This window comes from Papilio polytes, unplaced genomic scaffold (assembly GCF_000836215.1).
Source record: "Papilio polytes unplaced genomic scaffold, Ppol_1.0 DF822622.1, whole genome shotgun sequence".
NCBI lineage: Eukaryota > Metazoa > Arthropoda > Insecta > Lepidoptera > Papilionidae > Papilio > Papilio polytes.
Genome location: NW_013526582.1, coordinates 2,113,143 through 2,128,475, shown reverse-complemented (window position 1 = coordinate 2,128,475; position 15,333 = coordinate 2,113,143). Strand labels below are relative to the sequence as shown.

The following is a 15,333-nucleotide window of genomic DNA, read 5'->3' as shown; positions in this document are numbered from 1 at the left end:
CGGATGGAGTCGCAGGCTAAACTAATATTCTATAATTATTTATGTAATTGTGATTGCAGCCATCAGATGGACTAAAAAGTACAGAAAAGCAGGAAGCAGAAGAAAGAAAGAAGTTGGAGGAGTTAGAGAGGCAGAGGGAACAGAGAATGTTGCCAGAAGAAGAAATAAATGTGTCTAAATCTAATCCTGCTATTTTAAAACACAGGTAATTAATATTGGAATATCTTGTCTAAAAATAACATTTCGTTAATTAAGTCTGTAATAATGTTTTCTTAATATAATTAGTTAAATTTTGCAACATTGGTGAAAGTGGCGCCCCCGTTTTTATTTTACTAATAAATTTTAAAAAACACACACATTGTTATGTACAATATCAGCAATCACAGCATATTTTAAATCACTCTTTTTTTTAATAAGCCCCAAAGTTACGTCACTCTATAGGCTATATATTTGAACTTTATTTAATTTTGGGGGTGAATAAATTGGTAAAAATCAAACAAAAATTGGGACCCACCTACAAGCATTACCTTTTGGATAAAAAATGAATTATCAAAATCGGTCCAGTAGCGGCGGAGTTATACCGTAACACACATAAAAAAAAACGTACAGACGAATTGAGTATCTTCTTCTTTTGGGAAGTCGGTCAAAAAAATGGTAATGTGAGTAAGGGATAAAAACTTCAATCTATTAGCAGCAAAGATGCTTCTTTGATTGTCTTGTCTTTGAATGGTTCTTAGATTGTCATGGTTTTATAATTGTTTTCCAATGGCAAAGGTCTTCATTGTCATTTATGCATTTGAATTTTGATGTCTAAAATTGAAAATTACACAAATGTAAACAATGATATAAAGTATTTATCATGCGGATAAGCCGTACGGGAACTGCTAGGCTATACTATTACAAAGAGGAAATTGTATTTTTGTGTTTTGTATGTATTGAAATAACTGAAAACCTATTGGGCCCACTTTAAAATTTTGTTTATCATTAAAAAGCTAAGTTATCAAGTAACTTCTATATTTTACATTATTTTTTTAATTAATGGGGACGAAGTCGAGAGCAACAGCAACTTTTTAATAATTTTAGTATATAACCAGGTCAGCGGACGATTTGGACGATAACTTCGAACTGGAAGACGAAAAAGAATTCATGTTGGCTTACGATAAAGATGGGAAACCTTTGGTACCTGAAAATGTATTGAAAGATTTTACAGGTAAATATGAGATTTCTATTATTTTTATTGGAATTACATTTAACAAAAATGTTTTAGTTATTTATTTACTAAAAAGTATACTTATACATTAAAGCTAATTTAATCATAATAACTAATTTTAGTCTCTAGAGGTCTAATTTTAGTCCCTTTCCACTCTTTTCTTAAGTGGAAATGATGGGAAGGAAAAGTGGATTTGACGATTTGAGACGCATAGGAAGGGGAAATGACATTTTTATGTGCGTCTCCTCCGTCAATGAAGTGTAGGCAACGCATCTGCAATTGCGGATGATTATGTTTATGGGCAGCGGTCGCTTTTCATTTCGGTGGATTCAGGTGGCCTCTGCTGGTTTGCCACCTTATATTAGAAAAAGGAAATAGAAAATAATAACATGTTCAGAAACAATTTATTGAAGTTTATTTAATGTTAGAAGTAACTTATTGTTTGTTTTTACAGTTCCAAATGCAAAACCTAAATTCGATGATGGAATATCAGACACATCATCAGAAGGTGAAGATGAAGAAGGCAGTGAAAGTGACGATGATGATAATGGTAACGAAAATGAAGAAAATACAAAAGAAAATAGTATTGAAGGAAAGGATTTGAATGCTAAGAATATTGAATCTGAAGCATCTAGTGATGAAAATGATGAAGGTGATGATGATGAAAGCGATAATGACGAAGATAACAAATTAAATAAACCTAAAGTAAATGGTGTCAGTAATGACGTAGAATCTGAACATTCGGATGATGAATCTGGTAGTGATGATAATGATGATGATGTTAAAAATGATGAATTCGATGATTTAGGAGATTTAAAGGAATCAGAAGAGGAAACGGATGATGAAATTTTAGAAGAGAGTAGTCAAAAGATAGAATCGTTTTTCAATTTGAAATCTGAGGAAGGAACTAATCTAAAAGTAAGTCAATTGACTTCCCCTACAAGTAATTTCTGATAATTTTTCTGCTAATCTCGTTTTGATTTTCTCGAGCTTTCTGATTTTTACATAAAGTGACAATTATCTTTTTATTGATTTTTTTCTTTCCAGGAATTGCTAACAGGAAAATCTCCTTCACAACAATCAGCAGCATTACAAAAATTGATAAAAAGCTACGATCCCAGTTTATCTGAGAATAATAAAGAATTATTAAGTAGATTGTACGCACACATGTTGCAATACGTCAACGATATTTTCTCAAATCTCAACGATGAAGGAGAAATTATGAAATCATTTCTGATATTTAACAAATTGGTTCCACATTTTTACGACTTAGCTCACACCAACAAAGTCTCATCAAAGAAATTTATGTGCGATTTATTAAAAGAAAAACATGATAAATTCAAAAAGTATCCCAAAAAAGTACCCGATTTAGATACATTGATATTTTTCAAACTAATATCTCTTTTATACCCGACATCAGATTTCCGACATCCAGTTACGACACCATCTTTGATTTTTATGTCAGAAATTCTAGCTTCTTGCAGATTTAAAGATGCATATTCAGTTTCTAGAGGTTTTTTCGTTAATGCATTAATTTTAGAATACACAGTACTATCTAAAAGATTCGTCCCCGCTGGAGTTAATTTTCTACGCGGCGTTTTATATTTAAGCGCGAACACTTCAGTATTAAATCCAATCCAAGTGGTGCCGCCATTTCGTTTGCACAAAGATGTCAAAATTTTGAATTTAGAAGACGATTGTTCTAAAATTGCGTTCGAAAACAAAATGTCCACGAAGGATTTAATCAGAATTGAAATTGACAATGCGTTCAAGATTACTTGCTTATATAATTGTGTATTAATGTTGAAAGAATTTTTTGATAATTACAACGATTTGGAGGCACAGGAGGCTATTTTTGAAGCGCATATAAAATTATTGGGCAGATTGGATATAGATTTGTATCCGAAGAAAGTTAGAAGTACTGTATCCGAGGTGTTACAGCATATGAAAGAGAGTTTGGAAGTTAAAACTTTTACGCCGTTGGCGAGAGAGAAAGTTAGACCTAAAGCGTTAAGATTATATGAACCTGACATTCAAGAAGTGTAAGTTTTTTATAGGTTAATAGTGCCATTGGATTACTTTTTTCAAAGATGTCATTGTGTAGTCTTTTTATTTAATTTTTCTTGGTAACTAACATAACCTATATTGACATCGACAGATTCACCGGCAGTAAGAGTTCTAAGCTGTCACGTGAGAAGGCAGAGAAGGCAAGACTGCAGGGTAAATATAAGAAGGAGATGAAGGGAGCGCTGAGGGAGATAAGAAGAGACAAGGCGTATATCGCATCCGTTAAGATACGACAGAAGATTCACAGGTATATTTTTAATAAGGCAATATTTAAATGGAATCTTTTACAAGGTTATTCTTAGTGTTGGGTTTTATTGCGAAAATATCTATACAAAATATTTAGAGACTCAAAAGGTTATTTAAATCTATTCAAGGACTTATTTTTATGCATTTCGGCAATAAACATTCACAATTAAAAAAAAAAGAAATATCGCATTCATTTTGGAGTGGATTTGTGAATGGTGACTTGTTTTCAAATTCCAATAAAAAAATGTACTGTTTATACTTACCTTGTTTACATTTAAATTCTATTTTTTTTATTTCGAATCATTGTTGTTTTTAAACGTGACTTAAATTTTTTCTTCTATTCCAGTGACAATATTCGCAAGGAAAAGGTGAAACAGATTTACAAAGATGCTTCAATACAACAGGGAGAGTTGAACAAATTGAAACGAATGAAATGACATTGATTAAAACTTTATTCATTATGTAAATATAATGATATCACAAATAATGTTTTTTTAAAACCATAGAGCACCTTTACTTACAACATTAATGTTGCCAGTAGAAAAAAACACGATTTTTAAAAAAACAAATTCAACTGATTTCATTGCTTTATCATTCAACATTACTCTAAAAGTTTGAAAACTTAATTAAAATTGTCTCATTTACTGTGAATTGAAACAGAAAAAACATTAAAAACGATATTGGCACTTTAAACATTTTAAAACTTAACAATATTAAAAATACAACAGAGTATAAAAAAATATCTTTTGTCTTACATTTAATAAATGCTTTTGTGATTACAATAAAATACTTTGAATAAAATTCGATTAACTTCCACTACAATGTATGCAAGAAACATTTAAAATTTATTTTACAATTTTTAAGTAGAAATGAATCTGAATATTAACATACTATATTTACGGAGTTGAAATTATTTTTATTTAATGTCTAAATCTGCAGATGCTAATTTTAACTGTACAATTCAGTTAATAAAGAGTGTAAATAATAAAATAATTCAAACACATTGAAAATTTTATATGAACATTACAACATGCTTCCAAAAAGCTAAATAATTACTCTGCTTTAGGGTCATCCTTATTAAGTTCCCAAATGGAATGGTTCAAACATGTAGCAAATGCCAACCAACAAAGATATGGGGTCATAAAATATGCAGTGTTAGGATTGACCTTGAAGAAACTAACAGCACAAACCGCTGCCGCTATATCCAGAGTTAATATGTGAATTAATGACTGAAACAAAGATTATTACAATTAAAGAAAAATTATTAAAACCCAAGCTCCTAAAAAGATTTATTTTTAAGTTTCGAAAGCGGTAACACAAGTTTAAATATTATTTTAACAAAGAGAATGATTTCTCTGCAAAAACCATAAGCAATTTTCTTTTTCATATAGCCAAATTATTTTTCACATAACCAAAATAGCGAAATGACAACCTTAATCAACTGAGGAGCCACAGGAAAAGAATAATTCCCCTACCTATCTGTACCATCCCCTGTTGATTCCACTATATTTTTCAGTTGATGTATTTTAAGATTTAAAATAAAATAATATATTACCCAGCCAACTTTATGCAATCCAAAAAAGATAGGTGTCCATGTCCAATTCAAGACCAATTGACCTCCATACAATGCTAGTGGAAGTACAGCTTTTTCTGAAATCATATTTTTTAAATTTAATACCAACATAAAAACAAAAATCAGTTAATAGAGCCACACACAGATGTAATGCCTTGTTGAGTTAAACCATTTGATGCATTTTTAACATTCTGTGTATAAAAAAAATTACCGGTAAATCCGCCACAATCTTCATAAACCATATAAGATGCGTAACCCATTCCTGTATACAACGCCGTCCAAGCAGGTCCAAAAACCCAATTCGGTGGAGTCCAAGTAGGTTTTTTAATAGTTTCGTACCAGGCATCATTTTTCTGATTGGTTACCTGATTTACCATAGTAGTAGCGGCACCCGCCCATCCTCCAGCATTAGGAAATATTAAAGATCCTATTAGATTCCAATTAGGCATTTTCGTTTATTATATCTGGAAAGATATATAGATAATAAACCAAATTCAATTGTAAAAGCTCTTGTTCTTTTACGAATAAAAAGACGATAATGTTGCACAACAAAAACAAATCTTTAACACTACTGTCAGAAACATTTGTTTTAATTTAAGGTAATAAATAAAACACTAACGTTATCCACCTGAAAAGTAGAAGTTACGATAGAATAGAATATTTTAATCCTGTTTCTGTTTTTGATAATGTTATCTTATTTGTTTTTAATAGACGCGTGTAAATCAACTCTAAATAGTTTTGACAGATCAGCTCACATAGCATTAGAACCGTTGAGCTGCGGCTCAACAAGAGAATGAGCCTCAAATTGTATGATGATCTCAGCTCACGTAAATCATACCCATAGTAAGGTATAAATTGAACTGATTTACTGTTACCACGACAGTTTAAAGTTATACATATATGATTTATTGAGATCTACTGAGCCGGTGGATGTGAACTATGAGTTGATCTGCAGGTCATCTCTTTTAGTGGAGTACGTGTGGTTGAGTCACAAGACATAAGTGCTAAGTGCCAACCAAAACACAAAAGTAAAAGTAATGCAAAAACATATCGATATTCGATTCGATTCGACAAAACTAGTTAAGTTGAGTAAATAGGAAAGACTTCACATTACTAACTGATTACTATAGCACTCGCGATTTAGAAATTTGGCCATTTCGCTAGGTACGTTAGGTAGTTTAATTCCGCTAATCTACGATATTTTGTTTGTATGCGGCCGACGCAAAAACGTTTCTGCAGTCTTTTCTTTTTTAATGTTCAGTGGTGACCTGCTGAGTTAAACACAGCGCAAATCAAAACGATTGTTCACCATGACTTTTAAAATGGTTTACTAATAAAATGATAAAGAAATGTATTAAAAGATATCGGATATTGTTAAAATGTAACTCATGATGACCAGCAAGCAGGATTTCTACTTACTGTAAAATGATACGTTTAATAAATAAAGTATTTGTATTTTTAATATCTGAATTGTAAAATCAACTGTAATTTTTTTAATCTGTTCCAGTTTGTTCTTCCATGACTTTTGACTTTGACTCAATTTGTCATTCAAAGTTGATTTCATCTTATACTTAATATCAATATCAAGTACTTTATATCGTTATCACCGGTAGATTGTGTGAGCGCATAACTTTCTCCATTGTTATACTATGTAAGTATCATACGGTTTCTATCTTTTATGTGGAATTTCGTCATAACTTATTACTTCACCGGCAATCATTAAGTAAACAAATTATATATTTATAAAAATTGCGTAATTATTTACAATCACCGCTACTTTTAGATATAGCGTACACTTATTAATATTCCGCACGAACTCGCACTTACATCATCTGTGTTAAGTTTAAAGTGATTTTTGTCGGAATTGGGTATGTTTCTTAATTCAAGTAACTATTACTCAGCAGAAAATTCTTATCAAGGCTTTTTTATCGTTTAATTACTATTCCTGTTGCTAATCAAACGTTTTTTTCTGATAATTAGTATGCATTTTCATAAATTTTAGTCTAAAGTCTGAAGTAAATAAGTACTCACGTATTTTAGTCTTATTTGAATTGATAGTTAAATTTAAATCGATAAGTGACGTTGTTTTGTGTTTTTATTGTTTTTTAAATATAAACATGTCTCTAGAAAGTGTATTTGATAATGCTAGGTAAAGTACTGAAATGCGACAAAAAAACATTTCATGTTTCTTTTTAAATTTGGATAATAAGATCTCTAATTTTATATGTGTTAAGCATATGCACAATTCTGACAATTTTAACTGAACAGTTTGACTGAAGTCAAAAAAACTGTCAATTGTGCACCTGTAGTGGGCCTACCATTTACATTAAGAAAATTTCTGATGCATATTAAATTTGTACATTTCTTTACAGTGAAATAATTAATATGGCAAACTGGCCAGCTCTTGGTTCTATCATCCTGCCCAATGTTGGTGGTTGGGTTAATGGACTGTATTTTGCTGGACAAATACGTTCAGAAGAGGGCAAGTCTTGGTATGATAATTTGAAGAAGGCACCGTGGAACCCACCCAAGTGGGTGTTCGGGCCAGCCTGGACTGTTCTATACAGCAGTATGGGATATGCTTCTTATTTGGTGTGGGAAGAGTGTGGTGGTTTTAATGGTGAGAATTAATTCATTAATCTTCCAAGTTTAAGAATTAATTAATTTTGAAGCATCATCATCCACTTGCCCTTATCCCTTACGGAGGGTTGGCACAGTATGTGCTGCTCTTCCATACATCTGTCAGCCGTGATATCTGAATCCACTCCATTCTTAAGCATATCCTCTATCACACAATCCATCCATACTTTCTTCGGTTTTCCTCTACCTTTGTTGCCATCCACATTCAGTCTTAACACTTTCTGGTTTATGTCCCCATCATTTTGTCACATAACATGTCCATACCACGCTAACCTTTTGCTTCTCAATTTCTCCACCACTGGTGTTACTTTCAAACTTCCTCCAATTAATTCTGGAGCATTTCTATAAATTTTTATTGAAAACCTAGTTACATATAGTAAAATTGCAGTGTCTGTATGTAATAACAAAAGAAAAATTCCAGCTTTTGGGCAGATGATGTAATTACATTGTTGATAACAAAAATAGCATTTAAAAGAATTTTATCTGTCTGTCAATCTGTCCACAAGCTGCAATTGTTCCGGGTAAACTCTGAAATGACTGGGCCGACTTTGACGGGGCTATCACTGGAAGGTAACTGACATGGATAGGCATATTATAGGCTACTTTGTTTTTCTGCGCTGTCTGTTAAAGCAACATCTATAGACGCGTAAATAGCATAAATAAATGTTATTTCTATACAAATAAATAGGGTTTATAGAAAAATTAATCCTCATATATCCAATGTAGACAGATATGTATCATTTGTATTTTAGTATTTGATAAGATAATGTTCCCTATCCATCACTTGTTGATAATACAGTGTAGTTCCCTCACGTGATAAACCGCGTAATGAATTAGATGTATTACAATAGAGTAGTTTGTTTTATACTGTTTTTGTTATGATTGATGTAATAGTTTGCCGAATTTGTATTCTTACCAATATAAATGCAAAAGTTTTGATGGATAAATGTTTGTTAGAGTTTGTAGCCTAAACTGCTGAACGGATCTTGATGAAATTTGTCATAGACGTAGAGGATAGTCTGAAAGAACATATAGGCTACATACTTTTTTATTTTTTTAATTCCTTGCGGTTGTCGTCTCGGGCTAGTGATATCCATCTGGATGGATGTTTGTTAGGAGGTATCTTCGAAACGGCTTAACGGATTTCGATTAGGCATAGATTAAATTAAATCATTACTTTAAAAACTTAACCTTTTGGGAGATGAACATTTGATAATGTTTTATTGCAGAATCTTCAGTAGTTCCTCTCTCCCTCTACGGAGGTCAGTTGGCTCTCAACTGGGCATGGACTCCCATATTCTTTGGCATGAAGGACTATAAACTGGTAAGTTTTTTTTTATTTTCAATTAATGGGTATTTTCATAATTCCTTGTGTTATTTTCATAATTCTTTTTTGCTATGTTTTTTTTTATTCTTGTAATTGACAATTCCCGGGTTCGAATCCCGATTTTCTTTCATATTTACATTTACCTGATGCATGGGCACATCTGAAAAGATATATGGTTTGTGATTTTTTTTTATTTGTGATTTTTTGGTTTTTTATTATTTTTACTTTATTATATATGTTCACGTTTAATTTCTTAAAGTGTCTTATATACTAAAAATATTAAAATTAGTTTCATTTTAGTAATATAATTTTCCAAAATATTTGATTGTTTTTTGAAAAAAAAAAAAACTTTTTATGAAAATATTAGACGATTTTTGTTAATTTACTAATATTTCCTTTAACCATTCCAACTAAGCTTGTGCTAGGATATGGTTCAAAATAGTCGATTGGCGGGATTCGAACCCTCGACCACGTAAACCATTAGGCTATTGGCGCTTTTGAGTCGATGATGGTACAAACAGATAAATACTGTTTCTCAGGCTTTTATTGAAATAGTAGTGCTGGGTGCGGCAGCTACCGCTACCACGATATCTTTCGTGCACTACAATAAGACAGCCGCGGCTCTAATGCTGCCTTACCTCGGCTGGTTGGCCTACGCCAGCTCACTATCCTACTACGTTTGGAAGAACAACCCCAAAGCAGACCCCAGGGTCACCGAGATCAAGGATGAGAAGACCCAGTGAAGGTACTTTGTAATGTAATTCGTACAGGAAACACATGTTGAGAGATAGAACTTGGCAAGAATATTCATTGTAATATAGTAGAACCTCGATAATTCAAACCTCTATAACTTCAAAAAATAATATGTTCCCATCCCATCAGAGCCCAAAACCTCTACAACATAGACCCTTGATAACTTAAAACCTCTATAACTTAAAATATTTTGTGTTTCCCTTGAACTTTAACTTACCGAGGTTCTACTGTATTAGCTTTTAGCTGTTGCACGCGATTTCGATCCCGTGGTATTAAAAAAAGTGTAAAAATATAGCCTATGTTACTCAATGTTAACTTAGCTTTTTATTGGTGAAAGAATTTTCAAAATCGGACCAGTAGTTTTTCAGTTATTTCAATACATACAAAATTACAAAAAATCATATCTTTCCACTTTATAATATTGGTATATAGATAAGCTATTTTCGTAAAAAAATTTTTTGATTTTTTTCTATGTATTAAAATAACTCAAAAACTACTCATCCGATTCCAAAAATTATTTCACCATCAAAAGCTATGTTACCTCTGACTAACATAGACTTCACCTTTTTATTATTTTTTTAATTTCCGACGGATGAAGTCGCGAGCAACAGCTAGTATATTATAAAAATATTTAATTCTCTAACAAGAATATATACGACATACTGAATTTTTTCTGACGTTGGAAATTTCAAGATTTTTTGAATAAGTAATTTTTTTAATAAATATTTTTTTTGTTACAGAAACTGGCCATCTTTAAAAAATTCGAACAAAATCATTTAACCTAAAAGTCTGTACTTTGTAGTTAAGCATTTCCTATTTAACTTTTTATTGTAGGAAATATCACAATTATCTTGTAGTTATTTTTCTTTTCGTATTTAATACGAATAATTTACTTAAATAATTAAGTACATTTTCTAAAAATGTCTATACCATAAACAATTGTCTAGTTTTTTGCCTAAGATCATGATTTTGTATCAATTTATAAAAGTTTTGACTTTTTTAAATTAATATTACTTAATAATATAGAAAAGCATAAAAAGCAGTACATTTTTCGCTTATTGTTTTTTGCGATTTTTTTTTCAAACTTTTTTTTTATCTACAAAAAGGTAGCTTTTTATTTGTCAATTAAAAATATAATTTAAGTAAAACCCAGTACTGCAATATTCAAATATTTGTGTAACTGTTTCTTATCTGTGTACTTTTTTAGTCTGCGAAGTGGATTTTTTTTAGAATAAGCATTCCTTGTTACGCATTTAATTTTGGATGAGGTTTTCTTTGACTGTTTGCGTTTTTGATTGATTTTTTCTTCTCTTGTTAATTCAATAAATAATTTAAAGCATATTGTGTTATTATTTTATGCACCAAAAAATTAAGAATCAAATATTTTATCACGGCATGGAAAAAAAACTAAAGAATTAACAACTGACAATTTCGAGGAAAAGGCACGTGATAAAAAAATAATAATAAAAAAAAAACAACTTTTAAATGCGTACTTTTTTATTAAACCTAAAGAAACAGAAGGGCAGAACTTATAACTTTCTGTTATTGCTTTAAAACAGTTGTATAAAAACCTTTACTTGAAAAGGTTGATTTTATAAAAAAAATGCTTAATAATAGATATACATTTATTTGGAACTAGCTTTCGCCCACGACTTAGTCCGCGTGGAATTAAAAAAGGTAAGTAATCTGTATGCTTTCCTAGTATATACTCAGCTATGTCAAATTTAATCGAGAGCCGGTTTAGCCCTTTTAGGCTACAAACTTTAACATCCATACATCTAAACTTTCGCATTTATAAAACACTAGCTTTCGCCCGCGACTCCGTTCGCGCGGAATTAAAAAAAAAACAAAACGATGTAGCCTATGTGTTCTTCCAGACTATTCTCTGTATCTATACCAAATTTCATCGAAATCCGTTCAGCCGTTTAGGCTACAAACTCTAACAAACATCCATTCATAAACTTTCGCATTTATAATATTGGTATGAAGTATGTGTTTTTGTATTCATTCATTCCTGTTTTTTTCAGAGAGAATGTTCTGTTATGTCAGTATTATGTACATAGAAGCACGTAATAGGCCTAATGAAGTTGCATAACAACGCATCTCATTACTAACGACATTGTCTTTAATTAAGCTTGTACATCGAATCAATAGCTTTCGAAGCTCCGAAACCATTGTCTCTAGATAACAGTCGAGGACGAATTTCCTAACCATTTTGGTAATCATTCGACAATGCAATTGGGTCGGAAATAAATATAACATTTAAGAAATTAGTAAGATTAACTAATATTAAAAATGCAAAGGTTTAGATGGATGGAGGTTTGTTAGAGTTTGTAGCCTAAACTGCTAAATCTTAATGAAATTAGGCATAGATGTAGAGGGTAGTCTGCAAGAACACAGTCAACTTGCTTATGTTTTTTTAATTCCACACAAGAGTCGCGGGCGAACGTTAGTTGATTCATAGAAAAACCGAATACCGTTATATTTGTGACGTCACAAGTCTCGGCGGCCATTAGCCACGGTAATTGTCAACTCAAGTCGCAGCTCAGTCTTGCTAATTTATTTGATCAGGCGCTCGGCGGCACTAATTGTCACCTACAAACTTTCTCCAGCGACAATTAACAGCAATTGTAATTAATAAACTGCATTGCGGAATGTTCCAGACAGCGATTATCCTAAAGTGGTAATTTCTGAGTATCTTGTAATCTAAGTGGAAGAAATTAATTTGAAATTTGCATCATTTAATGAGGAAAAAATTGTTTCATAATAGATTTCTAAGTTTCATTAGTCCTTAGTTCTATGCAAGAATTCCCTCCTTGCTGTATAAAGACTGACATTTCTGATGAATGAAAATGCGCCCTTTATTACATCACTACGTAGTATAAAACAAAGTCACTTCCCGCTGTCTGTCTGTCCCTCAGTATGCGTAGATCTTTGCATAGAATTTTGAGACAGTTTTTTTGTGGTTAGAGTGATTAATAATTTATTGTAATGAAATAACTCAAAAACTACTGAGCAGATTTCGAAAATTATTTCACCATTAAAAGCTACGTTAGTAAAGTGTGTAACATAGGCTACATTTTAAATTGTTTTTTAATTTCTCGCGGAAGAAGTCGCGGGGGAAAGCTAGTGAATATAGTACAGAAAATTGATGATTTTACAGAATTCTTATGTGATTTGTTAGTAAACAAATTTTGGTATCAGCAAAGGACCTGTGAATAGGATCGCTAGTATCTTTTAAAATAAATTTTTAGGAGGTTTTTTTTTTTTGTAGATGTATTATGTTATTTTCACGTTATAGTTCTACAAAAAGTTCGTGTTTCCGTTGCAATGTCATTCGATAGTATTAAAACTGTCCACCCCGTCGCGCATTCCCTCCACATTACCGGCTTCGCTCCGTCTCACAAGTTTAAATTAAAATCGAAGTCGGAGATAGCTTCCTCGGATAGAATTTACTTTACTACCAAACTATTTACAGTCGTATAACTTTGCTTTGTTGTATATTTTACATTTTATTAACTAGCTTTCGTTCGCGATTTTTCCGCGTGGTATTAAAAACAAAAGTATGTGTTCTTCCAGACTGTCCTTTACATCTGTCAAATTTAATAATTCCGTTCAGCAGTTTAGGCTACAAATTCTGACAACCATTCATCCAAACTTTCGCATTTGTAATATTAATAAGATTCTGTAAGTATACTTTTTGTTTATAAACTTTGTCTTGATTTGAAATGACGCATCGAACTTTTTAACAAATTATACTCGTAGCCTTCCTTATTGTTTATTCTAGTATGAATACTCTGAGCTGAAGCTCGCTTTCAGTGCGCATTATTGCGTTCAATTTTATTTCCAAAATATTTTATTACTCTATATTTCAGACTAGAAATCAACTGTTTACTGTTTTTTTTATTCGAGAGCTAACATCATACTCATACTAACATAATAAATGCGAAAGAATAGATGGATGGATGTTTGTTAGAGTTTGTAGCGTAAACAGCTGAAAGAATTTAGATGAAATTTGGTATAGCTGTGGAGTAAGAACACATAGGATACTCACTTTTACTTTTTTAATTCCACGCGGAGTCGCGGGTGAATGCTAGTCCTTCATAATTAACGTACAAAGTAGAGAATAGAAAAAGTCATACTTAACAAGTATAAGTAGAAACTTTTTAAAAAGCCACACGAAGGCTGCAGACGTGCCAACCGGAACTCCGGTGAACGGAAGCTAGTGCAACTTCCGGAGTCTTTTTTCTGTTTGCTCATCCGTTAGCGAGGTGTGGGAGCCAACTTAAGATATCTAACTTGGAACTAAGTTCGGTCTAAGTTGCTCTACAGAATACTATGCGGTTTTTCTTAACTTACATTATTCGTGTATATTTTTATAGAATTTTGCAGATGACTTGTGTTTCGGATTAAAATTTTCGCTTATGAATCAAATTTCCTTTTCATAAAAATATTTACGTATAGTCAAATGTAAATATATTTTAGTATCTACAGAAACTTAATTTGTTTTTTCAAAAGGCATTATCAGAGATTTTATGGTGTAAATAAATCTCTACAAACACCTCATAAATAGTTAATAAATATTTTACAACGCCTGAAAGTAGCTTAACGATTACTGAAACGACATTAAAATATGTAAAAGCGTCTTAAATAAAGAAATGCTTAAGGCCTGTCCCACCAAATTATATCGGATTTGGTTACCTTATCTGACAGTGACGTCGACGTGAATTTTTATGTGTTACGGGCGGCTATCTGAGCCTGTATCAGTCAGTGGTGGGACAGGCACTTAAACTCTAAATTCCTTTAAAATTTTGACGATTATAAAACTGTAAACTTCGATTCAGTATTAGACTGTATTATCTTTAACTTAAGAGCGTCGGTGGCTCAGTGGTTTGAACACTTGACTTGTAATCTACAGGTCTTGGGATCGAATCCCGCCATGTACCAATGTGATTTTCGAATTTTCATATGTACATAATTTTACCCGACGTTCTTACGGTGAAGGAAAACATCGTGATGCCTGCACATATCGGCGAAGAAATTCAAAGATATATGTGAAGTCAACCAACCCGCACTTGGCCAGCGTGGTTGACTATGGCCTAGTCACCCTAACTTTAGGGTAGGCTCCGAGCCCCTCAGTGGGGACGTATAGTGAGCTGGTGATGATGATGATCTTTAACTTACATTGCATATTGTAATACCTCGTAAACAGCTACCTGTGGTGTATATGTGGGTATGCCAATAATAATGTACCGTCAGTAGTGATAATAATAAATCAGTCCAGTACCAACCGCCGTTTCATTAACACCCCTACATTACATTGGCGACGAGGATTGTTTTTAAATAGTGAACCCGCAAAATTTTTCGCGAGGAGGACGTCCTAACATCGTTTTGTGCGCTGTGGTTGTGCGACTTGTGTGCATACAACGTCCGGAATACCAGGGGTGTGTCAACGTAACCATGAACGAAGAGATGGACATGGGCGACCGCAAAAAGGGCGGCGGTAACAGCGGCGGT

At 32.4% G+C, this 15,333-nt stretch overlaps 3 protein-coding genes across 6 annotated transcripts in view; 2 read left to right on the top strand and 1 right to left on the bottom strand.

Moving 5' to 3' along the window:
- Positions 1 to 4,007, top strand: part of LOC106105962 (nucleolar protein 14 homolog) — a 6,280-nt gene extending 2,273 nt beyond the window's left edge. The window contains exons 5-10 of the mRNA XM_013286471.1: positions 60 to 205; positions 1,095 to 1,210; positions 1,665 to 2,128; positions 2,258 to 3,252; positions 3,369 to 3,524; positions 3,870 to 4,007. Of these exons, the coding sequence (XP_013141925.1) occupies positions 60 to 205; positions 1,095 to 1,210; positions 1,665 to 2,128; positions 2,258 to 3,252; positions 3,369 to 3,524; positions 3,870 to 3,960 (1,968 nt within the window). The 3' untranslated portion in view covers positions 3,961 to 4,007. The remainder of the gene's footprint in view (positions 1 to 59; positions 206 to 1,094; positions 1,211 to 1,664; positions 2,129 to 2,257; positions 3,253 to 3,368; positions 3,525 to 3,869) is intronic.
- A 509-nt stretch (positions 4,008 to 4,516) lies between these two features.
- LOC106105964 (translocator protein-like) lies at positions 4,517 to 5,952 on the bottom strand. 2 transcript variants are annotated; one of them, XM_013286477.1, is made up of 4 exons: positions 5,725 to 5,952; positions 5,308 to 5,560; positions 5,079 to 5,173; positions 4,517 to 4,752 (listed from the first exon to the last, which is right to left on the bottom strand). In XM_013286477.1, the coding sequence occupies exons 2-4, from the start codon at positions 5,543 to 5,545 to the stop codon at positions 4,576 to 4,578; spliced, it is 510 nt and encodes a 169-aa protein (XP_013141931.1). In that variant the 5' UTR covers positions 5,546 to 5,560; positions 5,725 to 5,952; the 3' UTR covers positions 4,517 to 4,575. The 2 variants fall into 2 exon arrangements, with proteins under 2 accessions (XP_013141931.1, XP_013141930.1); XM_013286476.1 differs by having other exon boundaries at positions 5,716 to 5,944.
- Positions 5,953 to 6,624: 672 nt separating this feature from the next.
- Positions 6,625 to 10,701, top strand: LOC106105963 (translocator protein-like). 3 transcript variants are annotated; one of them, XM_013286474.1, is made up of 5 exons: positions 6,625 to 6,747; positions 7,469 to 7,716; positions 8,966 to 9,060; positions 9,603 to 9,808; positions 10,557 to 10,701. In XM_013286474.1, the coding sequence occupies exons 2-4, from the start codon at positions 7,482 to 7,484 to the stop codon at positions 9,804 to 9,806; spliced, it is 534 nt and encodes a 177-aa protein (XP_013141928.1). In that variant the 5' UTR covers positions 6,625 to 6,747; positions 7,469 to 7,481; the 3' UTR covers positions 9,807 to 9,808; positions 10,557 to 10,701. The 3 variants fall into 3 exon arrangements, with proteins under 3 accessions (XP_013141928.1, XP_013141929.1, XP_013141927.1); XM_013286475.1 differs by lacking the exon at positions 6,625 to 6,747 and adding an exon at positions 6,833 to 6,964; XM_013286473.1 differs by lacking the exon at positions 6,625 to 6,747 and adding an exon at positions 7,128 to 7,245.
- The last annotated feature ends 4,632 nt before the right edge of the window (positions 10,702 to 15,333 follow it).

What these genes read in the sequence shown, in the direction of transcription:
- LOC106105964 (XM_013286477.1), bottom strand. Translation starts at nt 5,545, where the DNA reads ATGCCTAATTGGAATCTAATAGGATCTTTAATATTTCCTAATGCTGGA. An exon ending in AGATTGTGGCGGATTTACCG is followed by an intron (nt 5,174 to 5,307) that starts GTAATTTTTTTT and finishes ATATGATTTCAG; the next exon opens with AAAAAGCTGTACTTCCACTA. An exon ending in GATTGCATAAAGTTGGCTGG is followed by an intron (nt 4,753 to 5,078) that starts GTAATATATTAT and finishes TCTTTGTTTCAG; the next exon opens with TCATTAATTCACATATTAAC.
- LOC106105963 (XM_013286473.1), top strand. Translation starts at nt 7,214, where the DNA reads ATGTCTCTAGAAAGTGTATTTGATAATGCTAG. An exon ending in AGTGTATTTGATAATGCTAG is followed by an intron (nt 7,246 to 7,468) that starts GTAAAGTACTGA and finishes ATTTCTTTACAG; the next exon opens with TGAAATAATTAATATGGCAA. An exon ending in GCATGAAGGACTATAAACTG is followed by an intron (nt 9,061 to 9,602) that starts GTAAGTTTTTTT and finishes ACTGTTTCTCAG; the next exon opens with GCTTTTATTGAAATAGTAGT.